Source organism: Macaca mulatta, chromosome 4 (assembly GCF_049350105.2).
Source record: "Macaca mulatta isolate MMU2019108-1 chromosome 4, T2T-MMU8v2.0, whole genome shotgun sequence".
Lineage (NCBI taxonomy): Eukaryota > Metazoa > Chordata > Mammalia > Primates > Cercopithecidae > Macaca > Macaca mulatta.
In genome coordinates, this window is record NC_133409.1 from 16,472,308 (window position 1) to 16,495,822 (window position 23,515).

General features: G+C 36.0%; 1 protein-coding gene across 5 annotated transcripts in view; it reads right to left on the reverse strand.

The window, feature by feature from the left end:
* REV3L (REV3 like, DNA directed polymerase zeta catalytic subunit) overlaps positions 1–23,515 on the reverse strand; it is a 189,390-nt gene that overhangs the window by 101,464 nt on the left and 64,411 nt on the right. For 3 of the 5 annotated variants that reach the window (XR_013416164.1, XM_015137570.3, XM_028847040.2), the window contains 3 exons: positions 14,367–14,556; positions 9,221–9,295; positions 5,903–6,063 (listed from right to left, as the gene is read on the reverse strand). Coding sequence is in view for 4 of the 5 variants with exons in the window: in XM_015137570.3 (XP_014993056.3) it covers positions 5,903–6,063; positions 9,221–9,295; positions 14,367–14,556 (426 nt within the window). In the remaining variant the exon portion in view is untranslated. Of the gene's footprint in view, positions 1–5,902; positions 6,064–9,220; positions 9,296–9,708; positions 9,877–14,366; positions 14,557–23,515 lie in introns of all 5 variants that reach the window. The other 2 variants (XM_077999288.1, XM_077999287.1) reach the window with 1 other exon arrangement.

Sequence of the window (23,515 nt, forward strand, 5' to 3'; positions counted from 1 at the left end):
ATATCTTATTTGCAAAATAAAGAAGAATTACAAATTCTTAAATATTTTAATCTATACTCCTAGGGTAATCTACATGAGCCTCAACTAAAATTCAAATGGAAATTCCACATAAAATTCAAAAGATACTTTTAATACTAATCCCCGAACAAAAAGAAAATACACAATGCATTCCAGAAGTAATGGCAGTAACAATGATTGGAAACCTGGGTCAAATGCAAATAGAATTTGAGCTGCAACTGAAGAGACTACACATTTCTGCTTAGATGTCCCAGTTTCAGAAACTGTCCTGAGGTCATTCTTTGGAAGTAGTTTCTAAATTTTAGTATCTTTGTTGTGATTTCTTATGGGAATTTAAGTTTTTGGAGAGAAAGCTGACTGGGCACAGTGGCCCACGCCTATAATCCCAGCACTCTGGGAGGCCAAGGTGGGCAGATTACCTGAGGTAAGCAGTTTGAGACCAGCCTGGCCAACACAGTGAAACCCTGTCTCTACTATAAAATACAAAAATTAGCTGGGCATGGTGGTACATGCCTATAATCCCAGCTACTCAGGAGGCTGAGGCAAGAGAATTGCTTGAGCCCAGGAGGCGGAGGTTGCAGTGAGGCGACATTGTGCCACTGCACTCCAGCCTGGCTGACAGAGTGAGAAAACAAAAAGAAAAAGAAAAAGAAAAAGAGAAAGAGAAAAAGAAAAAGACAAGAGAGAAAGACAGAAAGATGGAAAGAAGGAAAGAAAGAAAAGAGAGAGAGAAAGAAAGAAAAAGAAAGAAAGAAAGAGAAAGAAAGAGAGAGAGAAAGAAAGAAAGAAAGAAGAAAGAAGAAAGAAAAGAAAAAAGAAAAGGAAGGAAGGAAGGAAGGAAGGAAGGAAGGGAGGGAGGGAGGGAGGGAGGGAGGGAGGGAGGGAGGGAAAGAAAATTGAATGAGTGGCATCAAAAAGAATCCCAACATTAAGATACTAAATTTACAATCCTCTCTAGCTAAATTTAGTACTTTGATTTTCTTATTTGGCTAGGTGCATCACAAGATAGTATAGTTAGAATGATACAAGGCATTAACATCTTTGCTATTTTGACAAAACGTATGCCAAAACACGCAACTGGTCTTATACACATTCAGAAATTTCAAAAGGCTTTGCTGCAGTATGGATAGGGCATTTATAATAAATTACTTTGCAAGTTGTAAATTACAACAAATATTATTTTCTAATAAATTGACACAAATAAATAATCTACACAAGTTTACTGATTCAGTTACTACACCGTACTGTTTTAGCATATTTCCCTAAAGAACATGGAAACTCCCAAATTTAAATATATGTAATTCTATATTACCTATACATATGTTTTTCAACTGTGGATGTTAAAAAAATATAAAATGCCTCTGTGGTGCTCAAAACATTTGCTCCATTTATTCCTCTTTTACCCATGTTGGGCAAAAAAAGAAAAAAGAAAAAAAATTTGTTCCATTTACATACTTTATACACTTCACTTTAACAACTACAGTAATTAGCATCATTTCCATTTCATTTGACCACTGATTACACAACTGAGTGCTCAGGCAAAATTGTATATGTACATATAATATACAAATTTCTAAATCATTTTCGCTTTTGAATATATTTTACTTTCAAAAGTAAAACTCCATTAACATGTATTACATTTATCAGGTAAAATGAAATTCTGCATATATGTAACACATGTATTTACTTACAAGAAGTTTACTGTCAAGTTAAACTGTAATATGCCTGAGAAAACATGACAAAATAAAACAAATTATTCATTGATTTTGTCCATGATTTCAGCATAATCTTTTATCTTACACTAAACAAAAGCAAAAACCTGAGGGCTAACTATATGATGAAAGAAGACGTAAATCTTTTATCATGCTGCAATTTCCCTGTTTTTAATTTCCCTTCTATTAGGATGGTACACAAGTAATTGTGATTTTTGCCATTGAAAGTAATAGCAAAAGCTGCAATTACCTTTGCACCAACCTAATAAATTTCACATAATGATGCCTTCAAATCTGTAAACACTTCCTGTATTCTGAAAAAAAACCCTTCTGAGTACCATTCCAATAATTTAACTTTTATAAATAAAATAAATGGTTTCTGTATATTTGCTAATTCAAACTATTCTTGTGCTTTTTCACCTACTGGAAAAAACTAATTATGAAAATTATCTCCTCTTTCTCTAATACCTAATTATATACTCTAGAAACTCTTCCATTCCTCAATCTGCCTTAGATTCTCAGTTATACTTGACAATGATAACTAACTTATTCGTTTCCCCAGTAACCTTTTTATTTTTGAATAATTTTAGATTTACAGAAAAGTTCCAAGGGTACTACAGACAGTTTCCATATACCGGACACCTGGTTTACCTCATTGTTAACGTATTATCATGGTATATTTATCAAAACAAAGAAACTGACACTTGAAGACTACTATTAACTAAACAAAACATTTTATTTGAATTTCACCAATTTTTCCACTAATGTCCTCTTTCTGTTCCAGGATCCAATCTAGGACACCACACTGCATTCAGTTGCCATGTCTTCCCAGGCTCCTCTGGTCTATTTATCTGTCTTTCCTTGCTTTTCATGACCTTCGCAGTCATGAGTACTGATGAGATAACCTGTAGGACAACTCCCAATTTGGGTATGTCTGATGTTTTTCTCATGAGTAGACCGGGGTTATGAGTTTTTGGCAAGAATATCACAGAGGTGAAGTACTTTTGTTACCACATCAAATGAGGGGGCACATGACACCCACATGACATAATAACTGGTGACATTAAACTTCATCACTTGGTTAAGGTATATCACTTGGTTATAGAGTTTGAAGAATGAATAGTCATGTATCCACCAACCCAGAACTGTACAGAGTAATTCCTTCACTCTTAAAAAGTTCCCCTGTACATCCCTTTGCAGTCAATACTTCCCTCTCTCCTAAACCCTAACAACCAACAGTCCATTTTCTACTTCTATAGTTTTGTCTTTTCCAGAATGTCATGTGAATGAAGTCACACAGTTTGGATCCTTTTTGGTCTGGCTTCTTTCACTTAGTAAAATGCTTTAAAGATTCATCCATGTTATGTGAATCAATTGTTTGTTCCTTTTTATCACTAAATGTTATCAAAGTTTATCCATTTCCCTGTTGAGTGGACATCTCAGTTGCTTTATATTTTTGGCAATTATGAATAAAGTTGCTATAAACATTTGTATACAGGTTTGGGTGGACCTAAATCACTTAGGTAAACATACCTAGGAGTGCCATCACTGGGTCGTACTCTAAGTCTATGTTTAGTGTTCTGAGAAACTGTCTTCCAAAGCGACTGTACTATTTTGCATTCCCACCAGCAAAGAATGTCAGTGCTGCTGTTTCACCTCTTGGTCAACATTTGTTATTGTTAGTCTTGTGAATTGTAGTCATTCTAATAGGTATATAGTGGTAGTTCTTTGTAGTTTTAATCTCCGTTTCCCTAACGACATATAATGGTGAATATCATCTTTTCACGTGTTTGCCATCCTTGTATCTTCTTTGGTGAAGTGTCTGTTTAGGTCTTTTCACCATTTTTAATTGGACTGTTTGCTTTCTTATTGTTGATTTTTAATAATTCTTATATATTTTATACACAAGTCCTCTATCAGATATGTAATTTGCAAACATTTTCTCCCAGTCCATGACTTGTCTTTTCATTTTTTTAACACTGTTTTTCACAAAGTAAAAGTTTTTAATTTTGATGAAATCTAACAGTAATTTATCTTTTCATGGATCATGCTTTTGGTGTTATATCTGAAACTTCATGGCCAAACTCAAGACTGGACACATTTTCCCTTTATTTTCTGCTAGAACTCTGATAGGTTCATGATTTACATTTAAGTTTCTGAAGCATTTTAATTATTATTTAAGGTGTGAAGTATATGTGATGTATAAGGTGTGAAAACCATATAAAAATATGTTTTTATTTTTATTTTCTGGCATATGGACATCCAAATTATACCAGCACTATTTGTTGAAAAGGCTATGTTTTCTCCATTGAATTACCATTATGTCTTTGTCAAAGTTAAGACGACTATATGGGTCAATTATGGATTTCAAATATAAAATTAGTAACCAATCAGTAACCCTACGATGGCCTCTAAATGTTCAAATGAAAGGAAGAGTCACATGTCTCTCACTTTAAATAAAAAACTAGATATGATTAAGCTTACCAAGGAAGGCATGTCAGAAGCCAAAATAAGCCAAAAGCTAGGTCTCTTGTGCCAGTTAGCCAAGTAGTGAATGCAAAGGAAAAGTTCTTAAAGGAAATGAATAGTGCTACTCCAATGGAACACACAAACGTATGAAACAGCCTTACTGTAGATAGGTGAAACAGCAAGGGCTGATGCAGAAGCTGCAGCAAGTTCTCCGGAATACCTAGCTAAGATAACTGATGAAGGTGGATACACTAAATAACAGATTTTCAATGTAGATGAAAACAACCTTATCTGTGAAGAAGATGCTGTTTAGAACTTTCATTGCTAGAGAGCTGTCAATGCCTGATTTCAAAGCTTCAAAGGACTCTCTTGGCAGGGTTAGTTAATGCTGCTGGTAACTTGAAGTTGAAGCCAATGCTCATTTGCCATTCTGAAAATCCTAGGGCCCTTAAAAATTATGCTAAATCTACTCTGCCTGTGTTCTGTAAGTGGATCAAAAAAGCATGGATGACAGTATACCAATTGTAGCATGGTTTACTGAATATTTTAAGCCCATTGTTGAGACCTACTGCTCAAAAAAAAAAAGATTCTTTTCGAACTATTTCTGCTCACTGACAATGCACCTGGTCACCCAATAGGTCTGATGGAGATGTACAAGAAGACTAATGTTGGTTCCCTGCCTGCTAACACAACATCCATTCTGCATCCCATGGGTCAAAGAGTAATTTTGACTTTCAAGTCTTATGATTTAAGAAGTGCATTTCATAAGGCTATAGCTGTCACTGAAAGTGATTCCACTGATGGATCTGGGCAAAATATATTGAAAACTTTCCAGAAAGGATTCACCATTCAAGATGCTCTAGCCTTCTCTCGTCTGTAACTTTTCATTCCCACAGTAAAAAATCTGGGAATCTCCTAATTTTCACCTCAGAAAGTTACAAATGCAAAAGGAGAAATAAATTTGTTTTGAGAGGAAATCAACTTATTCAAATAACCATGTTATTCTGTTTTGTTCATAATATCAAAGGCTCTATAAATAAACAACTTTAAAGCAGTACCAAATTCACCCAGAGAAAGCTCTGCTTGCAATATTTTTCAGGTCATGTCACACAAAGAAATACAATAACGCTTGCATGACCCACTGAGATAAAATGGACAAGGATGTTCATTGGTGGAGGTGATGGCTCAAGGGACTTAAGAATCCGTCTGGAATGCTGAGAGACCAACACCTCCACTAACTTACAGCTATTCACCTCATCAGGGAAGTGCTGGACTAAAGTAACAAGGCTCTAACAACTCCAGGGATTTCTAGAATTGTGTATCATACACTATTCCTAAAATATAAAAAGTAACATTAAGGTCTGAGGTTAAAAAAAAAAAAGAATCACAATACATATCAATTGCTAAGCAACGTAAAGGGTTCACTTTTGCAGTGGTCTGGAACTAAACCCACAATACCTTTTAGGTAGCCTGTATACTAAAAACCATCAAACTGTCCTCTTTAAATGGATATAAATTATAACTCAATAAAGCTGTTACTAAAAAAATGTTTTTCTGAGATGCTTTTTCTGACAATCTAATTCCACTGTGCAAATATTTCTTTTCATTCTTTAGTCACTCAACATTTATTTTCTAAATATGTATTTTATAAATCACTGACTATACAACACTTGTTTCAAACTTTGATTGAAAATTAACCTTACTTTTCCTTCTTGCTTTTCGGAACTTGACAGCAGCCAGATTTATTAAATTCATGCCATAAAGATTGTAGTCAATGAAGAGCTGTAGGAGGTAGGGAATATGCGCTTCATGAGGCTGGTAAAATTTATTCATTATGGCTCCACTTTGCAAAAGTTCACATATCCTAAATTAGAAAAAAAAAGTTTCATCATAAAATTATGTTCCCTAAAATGTTAAATATAGAAATATAGAGAACAAAGTACTTATTAGCACACAAAATTTTCTTTTCAGTTTTACTGGAAATTTGTATTTTGTCAGAAATTAAAAGTTTCAATCAAGTTTTAAAGTAAGCAACATGTTCTGAATAACAAAAAACTGCATGGATGAAGAATATTTTGTCTTAAGCCAATTTGATATTATGTTTAAAAATTAAAATACCAAAAGGTTTTTAAAATAAAATTTTTCTTTTAAAAATAACAAATAATTTTGAAAAGATTAAATATTCAAAAAAGGGAAAGAAATCATTACTTATAATCCCACCACTCAGAGGTATTGCCATTTTGATATTTTTCTTTCCTGAGTTTTTTTTTCCTTCACAATGATGAATACAAACAACAGACAATTATACAAAGCATAGTTAAGTACTACGTGGGGAAATATATTAAACATCTAGAAAAGATACTAATCAGATAGAGGTGCAGAGGATGTTTCTGCAAAACCTTAGAGAAAGTCTCTAAGCAAGAAACTAAAAAAGAGGCATTTTTTTCTCTGAAGAGAGGGAAGAGTATTCATGTAAATAAAACTGCACATGTAAAGGGTCACGAGAAAACATGGCTTATTTAGGAACTGAAACCACTGAGTAAGACTGTGACCTAGTGTCAGAGGCAGCGATAGAGAAGTAATGAGAAGAGTGAGCATGCAGAGCCTGTTAAGACATTTGAAGAGGCAGTGAAATTTGTCTGAGAGGTGAATAGCAGAAAAGTGACATCACCAGACGAGCTATAGAACACAGAAGACTACAGGTAAGGAGTAAATAGGCTGTTGTGGAAAAACTAAGGATGGTGGCTATAACAAGGATCATAGAAATGTATTGATTCAGGAAACACATAAGAGGTGAAATGATCAGGCCTTGATGACTAACTAGATGTGAAGGGTGAGACAGAAAAGGGGCTGAAGGTGATGCCTAGATTTCCTGCTTAAGCAGCTGGTTAGTGGTGTTGCAATTATTTGAAAGGGGAAGAACTGTAAGAAAAATTGGTTTGTTTGGGATTTTTTGGAAGGGGAATAAGGAGAAACTCAAGTTAGACACAAGGGCATTTAGGTATAGTGGGGATCCAACAATAATATTGGAAAAGAATCACAAAGAAAATAATAATCATTTTATCAACATAGCAAAGGTAACTAACATATTTGTGATCACTATATATTGGATACTGTGCTAAAGTACTTTATTACAAGTAACGTTTATTACAAGTCTGTGGTACAATCATCTCCATTTTACAAATAAAGAAATTATCTCAGATTTAAAAATCACACAAATAAAAGGCAGAAGAGCTCTGAGGTGGGAGGACCTCCCTTGAGCCTAGGAGTTCCAGGTTACAGTGAGGTATGATGGCGCCACTACACTCCATCCTGGGCAACACAGCAAGATCCTGTCTCTTAAAAAAACAAAGGGGCTAAAATTCAAATCAAATTTTCTCTGCCTTGTGAGCCCTCACTCATAACCACTGGGCTATTCCATCTACCCAGTAGGTGGTTTGATATATTGTTTAGAAGCTCTAGAGAGAAATTAGGCTACTCATATTCATTTGGAAGTCAAAAGCATAAAGATAAACAAAAACCAAAACCAAACAAACCCATGGGAGTAGATAAATCTGTAGAGGGAAGAGAAAATATGCAGAGAAAAGATGAAAGTCTAAGGCAGAATTCTAAGAAACAACCATAGATGTTAAAAGGGAAACCAACAAAATGGCAGAAATACGAATGATCAGACTGGTATGAGAAAAACTAGAGGTGGTATATATCACAGAAGCTGACATTTAGGATTGTTTTAAGGCATCATAAGCATCACCATGAGGTCAAAAAGTAAGGACCTAAAATTGGATTTAGCAACACAGAGGTCATTAGTGAAAGCAATTTTCAGTAAATGGTTGGGGTAGAAGCCATATTGGAATAAATTAAAGAGTGAATGGGAAAACTGAGAACAGTGGCTCGTTCCTGTAATCCCAGCACTTTGGGAGGCTGAGGCAGGCGGATCACTTGAGGTCAGGAGTTCTAGACCAGCCTGGCCAACATGGAGAAACCCTGTCATTACTAAAAATACAAAAAAATTAGTTGGACGTGGTGGTGGTGCCTGTAATCCTGACTACTCAGGAGGCTGAGGCAGGAGAATTGCACGAACCCGGGAGGCTGAGATTACAGTGAGCTGAGATTGTGCCATTGCCCTCCAGCCTGAGCAACAGGGCAAGATTCTGTTTCAAACAAACAAACAAACAATGAATGAGAGGTAAGAAGTTGGATAAATCTTTCAAGGAGAATGGCTATAAGAGAAAGGTGTTTCTATGAGTATGAACGTGTGCGTATAATTAGCAAAGTTTTATTAACATTAAAATAGAATTGGAAAGAAAGATGGGAATAGCCGATAGATGGAAGAGATTCTTGAAAACATCAAAGACCTCCTGAAAAAACAGTACTTAGTACACCTCCAAGGCCACTTTTACCCTAGCTTGCTACTATACATAGTGAAAATCCTTGTTTTGAATCTGAAAGGATGATTAAAATCTTCCATATATGTGCCCTTCCCTGCCCTCAATAACCTGGGCTCCAAGATGATTGAGAGGATAAACTAGAGGCAGGGAGACTAACTGAGAGAAGAAAAAACAACCAAAACCAAAACTAACAAAAAACCTGGAATATAAAATTTCACCAACATCTAGTAAAAAGAGTCAATAGGTTTCTGAGATCTCAGAAGCCCTCTCGCTCTGGACTCATTCCTACACATTTCTCCTTGCTTTGATGCTAAAGAGCAACTTTCTCTTAATGCTGAACTAAGGTCTGGCCAGAAGAGGGCTAACATCATACATGGCAGCATAATCTCTCCTTACTTACTTCTATGAACTCTCTAATCTGTAACAGGAAAGAAGCAGTTGGGAGCCTCCACCTCTAAAACATCCTTCATAGAGTCCAAGCCACTGGCCTCTCCCTATACACATACATGTGTATTTTACGGTCTCTGTCTTTAATAAGACTACAAACTATAGAGGCCTTCTTTCTAGATTTTTTTTATTATTAAAATACTTAAATGATAGTTATTCATGTTTTGGTTTCATTTATTTTTGTACCTTTTCACCACTGCAGGATTGTAAAGATAGATCTTCATAAAGTGTCTTTCCTTCTCATGATAACCATAAAAAGGCCTGAAATATAAGAAAAAGATATTACAAATGATTTTCATAATTCAGAGATGAAATAATGCAACTTACTGCCCTAATTAGATTCAGCTGGCCAAATTCAGTCTTACATTTAATATTATCCACCCCCACAAAAAACAATTATAAAAAACCCAAACCTTTCAGTTAAACCTAGCACAGGTTAACATATGAAATACTAAAGCTTTTTTAAAAAGTGTAAAAAATATCACTTTCTTTGCATTACTGATGATGGGAATTAAAAATTATCACTCTGAACAAACTATGGACAAAAAGGAAGAGCAAACCATCCAACCCTTAATCTCAAACATTAAGACTTTAAGTGGTTTTTTGTTTTCTTTACTCCACATATAAGAAAACATATTTTTGTTTGCTTTACTCTACATATGAGAGAAACAGACCTTTCAGTCACCTTCTTCTGGCTCTCATTTTTTTGTTAAAAACTGAAGTTCGGGCCGGGCGCAGAGGCTCACGCCTGTAATCCCAGCACTTTGGGAGGCCGAGGCAGGCGGATCACAAGGTCAGGAGATCGAGACCATCATGGCTAACACGGTGAAACCCCGTCTCTCCTAAAAATATAAAAAATTAGCCGGGCGTGGTGGTGGGCGCCTGTAGTACCAGCTACTCGGGAGGCTGAGACAGGAGAATGGCGTGAACCCAGGAGGCAGAGCTTGCAGTGAGCTGAGATTGTGCCACTGCACTCCAGCCTGGGCAACAGAGCAAGACTCCATCTCAAAAACAAACAAACAAACAAAAAGAAAAACAAAAACTGAAGTTCTTCATCAACAAAGTCCTTTAACAACACTTACATTACTTTCCTTATTCAGCTGTTTATTATTAATTTTATAAGTTCAATAGGCAGAGACAATTTACCTATTATATGTACACACAGCATATATTTCAGTAGCTGACATGAGTAAAACTGCAACACACAACAATATCAAGAGAAGCCTCTGAAAAAACTGTGTAGACAGGAACGTAAGAGACTGAAAAAGACCATGAACTTACTTAAGCAACCTAATCATGTTATGGCTGAGTTTTTTCTCAGGGTATCAGCTGGAATGAGGAAAGGGGGAAACAAAAGACTACATAACAGGGAGAGAAATCCTTGGTGCAAGATGAAATAAGCTGAACTCTCACATCATTTCAGGAGGATCTGAAACTACACTACAACCTCTGATATACAGAAAACTATTTTCAAAGATGATTAATTAGAAACAATACATAAACAGGTATAAATTTGTGAATGAAATAAAAGGCTTTGTATTGGCTTAAAAGTGGTCTGTTAATACATGGTTAAATCTTTAGGTGGATAAACCCAATCACTCTTCATTTAAAAACATTGTTCCCTTATGACAGGCAGTAGATAATAGAATTTACTCTCATTAGGACACCACCTCTCTGTGATGTCTAATAGTGTAGTGGACATCAAATAAAGGACTAATTTGGTAGCAGAGTCATTATTTTGGGTATAAACAATTTTTTAAGTTGTTTTAAGCCACCTGTATTATTGCTATAAAGTAATTTCTGTTTAAAAAAAAAATCCAACTATTTACCAAGGTCTAAAGGGTTCCTCATCTCATCCTTGCCTCTCACTCCAATCTCAAGTCATACCATTCTTCCTTCTCCTCCAGCCACTCTTAACATTTCAGGCCCTCTAACTCGATCCCTCAAGTGGAAAGCTCTGCTCTGGACTTCCGCATGGCTTGTTTAATCTTCATTCAGAACTCTGCTTAATTTACCTTCTCAGAAAAGTCTCACCTGACCATCCCTCCCTCTCACCCTTCACCCTTTTCTTAACTTTTTATAATACCACTTCCGGTCTAGTTTGCTGCTGTTCACCCTATTTTGTTGCCATGAAGAATGGGTTAAAGAAAGACACATTACATAAATGATATCATTCTCTCTCACTAGCAAATTCAACCTTAATTACAGCCCTTTCCTGCTATGGTATGTTTCATACATACAAAGGTAGCTCTCTGGAAATATGGGCTATCTTCAGCCAGATGAATGGTTTTGCCAAAAGAATTCCTTATCAAGGAGATTCTTTGGGGGGAAAAAAAGTAGAATGGAAGAGTTTGAAAGTAGATGTTTTCATGTTTAAAAAAATCGTATCTCGTAATTAGAGTTAGTTTTTAAAGTATATCAACAGGAAGGAAAATGAGTGTGGACAGTGAAAAATCTCACCTAATTAATTTTGATGGATTGAGAATCTCTTTACAGAAGATTCTCTAAAATCATTGAGTAAGAAGAAATCCCAGAAATTTGCCCAAGGTCATGATCCTGTCTCTTAACTCAGCCTCAGGATAGTGATAGTCTAAAATGAATACAGTTAAACCTCATATAAATGTTAATTTGGTAGCTAGATGCAACTTTATGTAACTTAAAGAAGTAGGAAAAATTGAAGGAGTAAAGGAATTAGAGAAGGTAGAGTGAATGAGAAGGAAAAAGGGGATCTAGGGAAGAAAATGACCAAAAAATTAGAAGAAAAAAGAAAACTGCAATGAAAAATTAAGAGTGAGCAGCTCATCTTTTGCCCCATGTATCCAGATTTGTAACTCAACTTCTCTAAAAATGTGGCAATGTCTTTAACAAATACAAAAATACAGGAAGATTAGTGACTATGCATTTCACTGGGCTGTTTGGAGACTCAACTTTGAAATGAGGATATATATAGGAAAGTTATTAGAAACTATCAAGAATAAACAAAACTAAAAGATAAAGTAGATAATTATCCCTAACATAATTATTGCTTCTGTTATAGGATGAGTGTAAACTTTCACCTCATTCATTTATCCAACCAAATAGTTATTGAGCCATCTCATAACATGCTAGTGCACGAGCATGCAGTTTACATGCTAGTGGAAGAAACACATAAAAATTAAGTAAATAAATGAAAATTAAAATACCTGCAAACTGTATTAAGTGCTAAAGAAAACAAATAATGGGCTGAGATACAGAATAATAAAAACAACAATAATAATAATGCCCTACTTAAAATACCTTATTTTAAGTGGGATAGTCAAAGAAAACTTCTCTGAAGAGGTCAACGATCTGAATGCTTGGGGAAGGGTAGAATACTCAAGGAAAGAAACTTGTATATACAAAGAACTTAGGTGAGAAACAACTTGGATAGCAGAGTAACTGAGAGAAGATCACTGTTTCTGAATGGAATACAGAAAGCAAAGTTTCAGAGATAGACAGGGGTGAGGTCACATAGGTTATGGCTAGAAGTTTAAATTGTATTCTATTAACAATATGAAGCCACTCAAGAATTTTTAAATGATTTTAAATTTACAGTATAAGAAGAGTACTTCTGTTGCTCTGGAATGAGATAAAAATAGAACGAAATTCAATTAAAATGATACTATCATGGTCCAGAGGAAAGCCTAGATTAAGGTGGAAGAAAGCAGAGATTTAAGGTCTCCACTTGGATTTCATACAGAGATAAAACAACACAAATGTTCCTGTATGAGCTCCAGAGCTTTCCTGTCAGTGGGCTCCACCTCCACCTTCCGTCTTACTAGCAGAACACACTTAAATTTTTGCAGCCAACCTTGATTTCTCTCTCACAATCCTTACCCAATCAAACAGCAAATCTAGTATATTAACTCAACCTTCAGAATAGATCCAGAAGCTGATGACTCCACATTACTTTCCTGCTACCACCCTAGTTCAAGCCACACTATTTTCTTTTTTGTTTTAATTTTAATTCCTAGGTCTTTTCTACCTTAATATCAAGCCACCATATTTTCTTACCCAGATTAATGTCCTAATTCTCTCCCTGCTCTTATTCTTGTCCCCCTACAATCTATTATTAATACAGTTGCTAAAGTAATCCTTTCCAGTTTAAGCCAGATCTTGGCTGCTTGAAATCACGTAATAACTTAGAGTAAAAGTCAAAGCCTTATGTTAGCCTACTGAGTGATAACCAAACATTTAAGCAGGCATAAGAATCATCAGAAAGGCTTATTAAAACACAAATTGCAGGGCCCCAAGAATGTAGTATTACCAAGTTCCCAGGTGTGTTAGTCCGAGTCCTCCAAGAAGTAAATGCCAAATGTAAGAGAAAATGAGAAGGGAGCCAGAAGCTGGCATAGCCACCAGACCTAGATACCAGTCTCATCTCAAGTGGACAGAGGGATGTCTTACAGACCTGCTTTAGTATCTTTGCCATACTCAGTCACAGGGTAAGAGTAGCCTATGGAAAGCAGGTCATGTGGAGTGAGACTGGAATTGAGCGTATAGTAGCTGGGGCCATTCACTCATTCTCTATGTATCTGGAGATCTGACAGGTATATTCTCATGGCTGTCAAGCTAGGTAAAACTAATGATAGTAGGTGATACTAGGAAACCAAAGTATGGAAACCACACTTTGAGAATCACTGGTCCTCACAATCTCTAACCTCTCATATCTCTCTTACCTCATTTAGACCAACTCTTCTTTACTCTTCCATTTCAGTCACCTGGCTTCCATGCTGTTCCTACTCCCTCACTTTGCCAGGTCTTTGCTCAGATGTTGTTATTTTATCAATGACACATTCCCTGATTACTCTAAAATTGTCACTAGTCTACTTCCCTACCCCATACTACTGATCCTTCTTATCCTGCTTGTATAGATTCTTTCCTTACACCGTTCTAATTATCATATAGCAAATAAATTAATGTAATGTTGTATTTATTGGTTATTATCTGTTTCTCATAGCAGAATGTAACTTCCACACTGGCAGGGATCTTTGTTTTGTTCAGCAATATATCCCAAGTACTTAGAACAGTGCTTAGCATATAAAAAGTACTTAATAAATATCTGCTGAATAAATTACATGAATTTCTATAGTTCTAGGAAGCAGAGAAATGGAAAAGGAAACAACAAAAATCACTGTTGACTCTCTACCTTCCACTGACATAAAAATTCATGTTAAAAAGTTACAGCAAGAAATTCACTGCAGTTGCATTAGACTAGAAGTAAAAGAAATAGAGTATATCAACTGAATGTGTTTTCCTCTAAATAGAATAGCAACATAAACAGAAATTATAAAATATATTATCATATACTTACATTCCTGATACTAATGACACTTTGAACACATGCTGAGCAGTGGAAGATGGATTGCCTAAAGCCACATTAAGTGCTCTGTCGATACTGAATGCCATCTGAGAAAGATAGCTTTCTGGCTGCTGTCCATAACCATCGTATGGCACATAGAGGTAAGGAAAGATGCCATGTAGATGAAGACATGTCTTCTGACCTAAAATGTAACACATTATAAAGTTTAGCTTCCAGACACAGTTTAACAATACAAAACTCAGCATGAAACTCATTTAAATGTTATAATGGCAACACAGCTTATCTAAGGGAAGAGTTGAAAAAAATTAACCCATAGTTGAAAGTAACCGGTATTAACTACATTTTACAACAGAACATTTGGAAACATTCTGTAAATACAAGCTTTGTATAATAGTATGATTTAAACAGTAGTTTTGATGAATATATTTTGACTATTTTACCCTCATAATCCAACTAGTTTTGTGTACTTCACTGAATCATCTATAAATACCACTTAGCACAGTGTTATGAAGGTTACAAAAATTCACAAAAAGTTTACTAAATAAATCAATGAATGCCTTTCTTGGCATTAATGTTTTCAAACAAGAGCCTTCCTTAAAAGAGAGGCAGCTCTGGGAGAAAGGGGGTGTAAAAGCAGTTCCAGTGTGTGGAATTTTGCTATTGCAGTGGGAAGGAGGGTAAAAATGAAATTTTGCCATTAAAAGGAAAAAAAAAAAAAGACAAAACCAAATCAAAACAAAATCTCTACAGATCAATTATCTGTAATGGATTTCGGGGTATCTAAATTTTGTATTTGGTGGTATGGAACAAGGGGAGACAAAATGAGAGGGGAAAAAAGCCAACATGCACACTTCTCAGAAACCAGTGTATCAGTCAAGGTGCCGAAAGGGTAAATGGTGCTGACTTGCCAACAGACAATCCAGCATAGCCATGATAAAGAAAGTAATATGAGTGAGAACCCACAAAAGAAATGCCACAGAAACAATAATGTGTCCATGACAAGGTTAAGTAACAACAATGGCAACAAAAAGCAGATGCACCATTGCTCTCATGAATCTGGCAGGGCTGTATGGAAGTGGTTACTGTCCTCAGAGCATTGTCCCTAGTTCCCCTTGGGTATGTGCCATTTGTCTAATTCAAACAGAGGGAACAGCAGTGATGGAAGAACACATCCATTTTTCTCATGCTGTCACCCAGTCTCACTGTGGTGCTCCTACCAACACAAGCCTCAGGCTTCTTCCCCACCCCTTATCCCTCCTCACTCTGCTTCACTGGGCCTTTTCTTTTGGTAGGAACGTAAATATTTGTTTGATCACTATTTCCCATTTATGATTTAGAATGATTTATATAAAACATAGAGAAAATAGTTCTACATTGTGTTGATATCTTAATGTTTACATTTCTTATAAAGAATAACATTAGCTTCTCTTATTTTTAAGGTACACTTATGACAGAAAAATAAATCTGGAACAGTTATTACATAAAGCATAGCAAAATTGGAAAGATCAGTCACATAATGAAACAAGATTTGATTCTCCCAAGGGTAATATTCTGATGTGAACTACCAACTGTCATGCTTTTGAAAAATTACAAACCTGTGTTGCTGTTATACCAATTTCAGTTTCTAGTTTGGCTATTTCACTTCTAAATACAACATGGTATTAATCCCTAAATTCTATAGTTTTTCAATTCTTCAAATAGAGAACATTCAAACTATATTGATGAGTCTTAAGAAAATAGATTTAATCAATTTACTGATGACTTACTTGACTGCTTTTTAAATATCTCAAGAATAAATGTTATAACCATTACCCTTCCGGACAAAAACCACAATTTGACTAAGAGTAACTGGTATGCTAAACTACAGGTTGAGGGAGGTGGGAAGACAGTGAAGTATTTCCTCTTAAGTTGACAAATTCAAGACCAGTGATTACAGAATTACTGGTGCAATGCCATATTTTACAAGCAATACTGTAAATTCCTAAGGTATTTGTTTATAGTCAATATATCTTAATAATGGAATTTTGGATAAATTTTACAAGAAACAATTACAAAACTGGACTGTACTAATAGTTTATGGGCAGAGTGTTCACAAAGTGTCTTAAAAATAATTTTATATCCAGTTTTCACATCACCTGTGAAGTAGGGGCCAGAGGAACTGACTTTCTATTTATAGGCTTCAGAATTACAACAATTTAGGGATGTACAACTTAGGAAAAAGGAAGAAATTATTTACTCAGCAGGTACTAGGGTAAGTGCTTTACCTATGTATTTCTAAAACTTAGGGTAATCTTGCAGTATTGATGGAGGTTAATGTTCCCAAAGTCACATAACTATTAAGCAATAGAATCCGGATCAACAAAACCTAAAACCAATACTCTTTCCATTAACCATGCTGGTTCAATGTTTTAAAAAAGTCAATGTTGGCTTCCTTAATTCCTCAGTTTTTATTTCGTATTATAATTGCCTGTTTCCTTATCTGACTTTCCCATTTGATGGCAAACTCTCAGGGAGGTGATGAACACTATGTCCCCAGAACTCAACAAAAAACACATGGCATGTGCTTAACAAATATTTATTAAATGAATTAAAGAACCCACAACAAAACAGAATAACTGCTTAAGAAGAAAGGAATGATGTGAAAGAGTTTGAATATCTGAAGAAACACATCCATGAAAAAAGAGAGACTCTGATACAATTAATGTAACTACCATCAGGGTTACAGGAGGACATGGGTGTGTGGGGTTGAGAAGGGTCCCCAGCTTATTGCACTTTCCTACCCTGAACGACCTGAAGTGCCATCCAAATCTGTAGTCACTCTATCAACAAAGACACACCTCTCTCTCCAGCCCTCCTGCAGCTAGAGATGGCTCAGTGCCTTACTCATCAACCTTCCTCAGGAACAACCTCCTGAAGAACAGCCACAACACAAGAAATTCTTGGCATAGCACTAACAGCTCTAATACAGAATAAGAATGATATAAAGCGAAAATGAAAGAAACAGGATAAAATAAGAAACTCAAAAGTTAAATAAGGAAAGAGAAATGTGTAAAAATGAACACGAGAGTCAGTTGCTTTTGGGAAATAGTATGTCTTTTATTACCATAAAATTTGTAGTTCTGTAATAGCATTGCTTTATCTTGACCAGATACAGACTTCTATTTATTTCCCTCCACTAGCTCTACCTCACACAAATGCGTGGAGATACAGAACTGTAAAGTCTTTAGAGATAAACTAGTCTACTACAACTCTCGTTAGTAAGGATTAGGTTAAACCATGAGAAAATGCCCCCAAATCAGTGGATTTAGCATTAAAATTAGTGGCTTTTCTCCTAAAAGAAGTCCAGAGATAGGTAGCTGGTACTAGAAACCCAGCTTTTCTCAACATCTAGTTAGCGGTCTAGTTAAGAACTTGTGACTTCAGTCCAGGTATTTTTCCACTATACTTCTAGAAGTTCTATATACAAGATGCTTTCAAGAATGTTTTTATAAAATTAGTGAAAGTTACGGTATTTTGAAACCTTCTACTAAATGATTTTGGATTCTTAAAGGATTCGGGACATTAGATATTTCTAGGTAACATATAGATTTAAGGAAAGAAAATATCCCTACTCCCTCAACTCTATTAAGGAAAACTGATACATAAAAATTGTACATATATATGGTATACAACATGACACTTTGATATGTACACACCATGAATAAATCGAGCTAACATATCTATCACCTCACATACTTATTATTTTGTCGTAAGAATACTTAAAATCTAATCTCTTAGCGATTTTCAAATATATAATACATTATTAACTATAGTCACCACGCAGTACAACTGACGTCCAGAACTTATTCATCATGTCTAACTGAAACTTCATACCCTTTAAGCAACAACTCCCCTTCACATCCTCTGAAGGTTCCCTCTTATTATCATGGCAAACTGAAGTGAGACAAGTCCAACCAGAAATAAGATCGTCTTTGGGAGAATAAACCCATGTACACAGGTTTCAAAAATTGAAGAGTTTGAATCTTCCAATTTGATTGATGTTCCCTAATTCAGAAACTACAAAAGTTATTTTAAAAAGCGCCATCAACACTTGACACCATGGCAAAACTGTGGAGCCGGCTACTTCCCACTGTGTGTAAGTACATAACAAACTCTGTGGTGTTGGCTACTTCCCATTGTGTGTAAGTACATAACAAAAGGCAGATGCCTCTTCAACAGGGAGTATGTGGGTGCTCTGAATTTCATCTTTCACAGAACCCAGAATTATTCTAAACATTAAGTCATCAGCTGGGCATGGTGGCTCACGCCTGTAATCCCAGCACTTTGGGGGGCTGAGGCGGGTGGATCACGAGGTCAGGAGATCGAGACCATCCTGGCTAACATGGTGAAACCCCTCTCCACTAAAAATACAAAAAATTAGCCGGGTGTGGTGGTGGATGCCTGTAGTCCCAGCTACTCGGGAGGCTGAGGCAGGAGAATGGCGTGAACCTGGGAGGCGGAGGTTGCAGTGAGCTGAGATCTCGCCACTGCACTCCAGCCTAGGCGACAGAGCAAGACTCTGTTTCAAAAAAACAAAAACAAAACAAAACATTAAGTCCTCTATATCCCAACATTTCTATGTCATTTTTCAACATTTTATTCTGCAATTTAGGTGTCTTGATTTGATCTCTAAATTGCCCATCTAAAATCTTGTTAGCCTATTTGTAGCAAAATTACTTGGGGTATTTTTGTAGATTCAGTTTCAATAAACACAAAGACTAAATGTACCATTCCTCTAATTTGGGGGTTTGCAAACTTTTTCTGGAAGGTGACAGTAAATATTTTAGGTTTTATGGGGTATGCTGTATCTGACACAATTACATAACTCTGCTTTTGTAGCCTGGAAGCAGCTGTAAGCAATACTTAAGAGAACAGGCATAACTGAGTTAAAATAAAACTTCATTTACAAAAATAGGCAACAAGAAGGATTTGGCCCATGGATAGTAGCTTGCCAATCTCTGCTCTAATTAATTAGACTTCTTTCTCTATCATCATCTGGAATAGAAAAGTTTTTTTTTTTTTTTTAAGCTGATGGATAATTAAAATAAAAATAGTGATAGCCTAAGAGTATCTTAGGAGAATAAGAAATATTTATTGTGTAATTTGCATACCCCATCTCCCAAATCTTAAATTCAATCTAAACAAGGTTTTAAACAAACCTCAACAGAGCTGTAAAACAGAAAAACTTGGCATGTGAGCAAGAAAATTTATGTTTATAAAAATTTGCATACTTTCTTATTCCTGGAACATCTCAAGTTTTATATCACTATCATTAACTCAATCTGTTTCCTTCCAGTCTTCCTTTGCTTCTGTCTTTCTAAGTTTTATTCCATCTTTCTTATCCCATCTCCACAAAACCACAAAACAAACTAAACAAAACTCAGTCACAGAAAGTGTTAAATTACCTATTCTCATGGAAAAAAAAAAGTCATAAGGATGTACTCTTAGCCTCAGAAATTAGGCTTTCAGAATTTATCCTAAGGAAAAACTTCAAAACGTACACAAAGATTCAGATACTAAGATGTGAGGCGAGTATGACTAACAACAGTGAAAAAAAATGAAGATAATCTAAATTTCCAAAAATAGGGAAATAAGTAAATTATGTTATATCTGTATAATAGCTCTGTGGCTCTGTAGCAAATGCTGCTTGCTGTCTGATTTTGTAAATAAAGTTTTATTAGAATACACCACAGCCATTTAGAATGGTCTATGGCTGCTTCTGCTATAGACAGAGTTGAGTAGTAGCAACAGACACCCTACAACCCTCAAAACCTAAAATATGTGCTATCTGGTTCTTTATAGAAAAAGTTTGCTAACCTCAGCAACAGGAGATGTTTAAGTGTATTTCCTAGCATAAGAAAATGTTTATGATGTATTTATAGTCAGATGAAAATTAGTTATAAAATAACATAGTACATGAGACCAGGTGATAGCCGATTGTTTTATATATATATTTATATTATAAATATATATATATTTTGCCTTAAAGGCAAAACAAAGCATAATATGTAACAGTTTCCTTTCATTTTCTCCTTTTATTTGTAAATAATACTTATGAGTTTCACATTTATTTATGCCATTTTATTTCTTCAAATAAAATATACAGAACTTTATCTAGAATCATTGGCTTTAAATGATTAATCCCACATTACTAAGAGAAACTATATCCCTGAAATACCAGATGTTTCAAAAGTCTACTTTATTCATACATTTGTCTAATGTATCTTTGTATATATAGTGCTGGGTATAGTTGGTTCCTTTATTCATAAATGTGGTCATGATTTCTCTACTCAAGTAATTTGTGGAGACCCAATGTTCAGTGCTAAACCACAGGCTGCTTATAAAACAGCCGCTGCCTTCACGGACTTTACAGTCTACTTGGAGAAAATAATGAATAAATAGGCAATTACAGTATGGTATGACAGGTGCTCAATAAGTACAAAATCCTATGGCTATATCCACAAGTATCTAACTCAGACTTGTGAGAATCTAGGAAGGCTTATCAGAGGAAGTGCTTTTGAGCTGATATCTGAATTATGAATCAGATTAAGCAAAGCAAATGAAGAAGAATGTTTTCAGTATGTACAGAAACCTGACAGCAAGAGAAACATGGCATCTGGGAATAGGAAAAGTGTAGGTGGGATGAAACAAGGAGTGCAATGGAGAGAAAGAAAAGGAGTATGAGGTCGGGCGCAGTGGCTCAAGCCTGTAATCCCAGCACTTTGGGAGGTCGAGATGGGTGGATCACGAGGTCAGGAGATCAATATCATCCTGGCTAACACAGTGAAACCCCGACTCTACTGAAAAAAAAAAACACAAAAAATGAGCCGGGCGTGCTGGGGGGCGCCTGTAGTTCCAGCTACTTGATGTGAATCTGGGAGGCAGAGCTTGCAGTGAGCCAAGATCGTGCCACTGCACTCCAGCCTGGGTGACAGAGCAAGACTCCGGCTCAAAAAAAAAAAAAAAAAAAAAAGTATGAGAGAGAGGAACAGTGTGTGTGTGTGTGTGTGCGCGCGCGCACATGCATGTACTAATGACCTGTATGGATTCGCATTTTATAAAGTTCTCCGTGGACACATTGTGGGGACACTGGCAACAGAACTACAGAAAGGAAAATCTGTTTAGGAGGCTGCTGGAGGAATTCAGTCGAGATATCAGTGGAGGTGGAGAAAAGGTCAAGGATATAGGGAGTTGAATCAAGAGGCTATGGTAACTGGAATTTGAGAGTAGGATAAGGCAGAAGAAATCAAAGATGACTCTTACATTTTTGGCTTAGGCAACCGGATGGATGATCATGTCATTCAAAGAAAACTGTAAAGTAGGGGTGGGTTGACTTCTGTTTTGCATTTATAGAATTTTACATGTCTACAGAATTTCCAAATGGATATTTAAATGAAACACATATAGATATGGAGCTTAAGAAAGAGATCTGGGCTAGAGAAGAAGATAGATTTGCCAATATGAGCAACAATTAGGTAAGATTTCTTAGGGAGAATGGATATACAAGAGAAGGGACCTAAGCAAGAACCCTGAGGAATACTGATATTTAAGAGAGGCACTGAGTATTTTGATTTATGTGAGATGTAAGAGACAGAGCCCTGAGTGGGCTACCAGGCAAGAAGGGGAGGCTAATAGTGAAATTTTGATAATATAAGCATATTAGCCATGGAACCAGTGTTCCAAGGATCCAGTAGAAATATAAGAGACAGGTAAGTAACAAGAGGCTGGATCAGAGATTGGCGGCAGGATGTAGATAAAAGTACATAGGACTGAAAAGAGGCATTTACAAAATTTCTGAGTAAGGATCTTTCAATATCTGTTCCTCCATAAAAGCAACAAGAACACTGGCAAAAACTGTCAAAAGCAACCTTTTCCCGAACTCTGGAAATTAAAGGTTTGCAACAATCCAAGAAGTATTTATTCAGGAACACCAGATGAATGCTAAAACAGCAAGCTTTGTGGCATTTAACTTGTTCTAATCTGATCCCTCCCTCTGCAGCTTCAAAACAGTCTTGAAAATGAAAGCCTTGCATCTACAGTAGCTGTAAAAACTAGCAGCCAGGCAGCCATTGGACAAGCCAGAACCCATCTGGAGCTCCTCCAAAGCTGTAGCTACCCTCAGAAAACTGCCACTGTTGGACTTGTGTGGCAGCTTGTTGAACAACACTCCATTCCTAGCACTTGCCTTTTTTTGATTTGACTAAGGGCTCACTCTACGTGAAGAGCCCTATATGCTGCAGAGTCATTGTGGAACACAATCAACAGCAATTATTTAACACTGTAGCTGCATGGAGGAATTTTACCAGTTGGGTCTAACAACAGGCTGACCAAAAAATTCAAAAGTACAAACTGAGGAATGAAATGTCCACCAGGGGCTTGGAAAAACTTTGATACAGTCAAAGGAATTTAGAAGGCCATAAGCATATGTAGGGCTATGTACATGCCCGGGAAAAACCTCAGATGACTAATATTTTGCCTCTTGTTGATCTTGAGGCTCTGCCCCAACATACTCACAGAGCCCCTCAGCAAAAGCTGAGAAAAGAGGCATTTAAAGCAATCTCTGGACAACCATTAACTGACCACTATGCCAGCTGAGCAGAGACTTCAAAGAATAGAGACTATACAAAAATTAGCCCATGAAAATCACTAAAGAAATAAACCACAGCAACAACAAAAACAAACTGGGGGCGGGGGGGGGGGGTAGGGAGGAATCTAAGTTCCAGAAATGATACATAATTTAAAATGTCTGGTTTTCAACAAAATTGTAAAACATATAAACAGGAAAACATGGTGCCATACATATATATACACACACACATACATATATACATATATATATAAAAGCAGACAACAGAAACTGTTCATGAAGAAGCCAAGGTGTTAGACTTACTGGACAAAGACTTTAAGCCAGCTATTATTAGTATTTCAAAAAACTAAACGAAATCATGTCAAGAGAGTTAAAGGAGAGTATGAGACCAACATCTTACCAAATAGAGAGTACCAATGAAGAGATAGAAATTATAAAAAAGAACCAAATGGAAATTCCAGAGTTGAAAAGTTCAATAATTAAAATGAAAAATTTATAAGAGGGGGTGTGATAC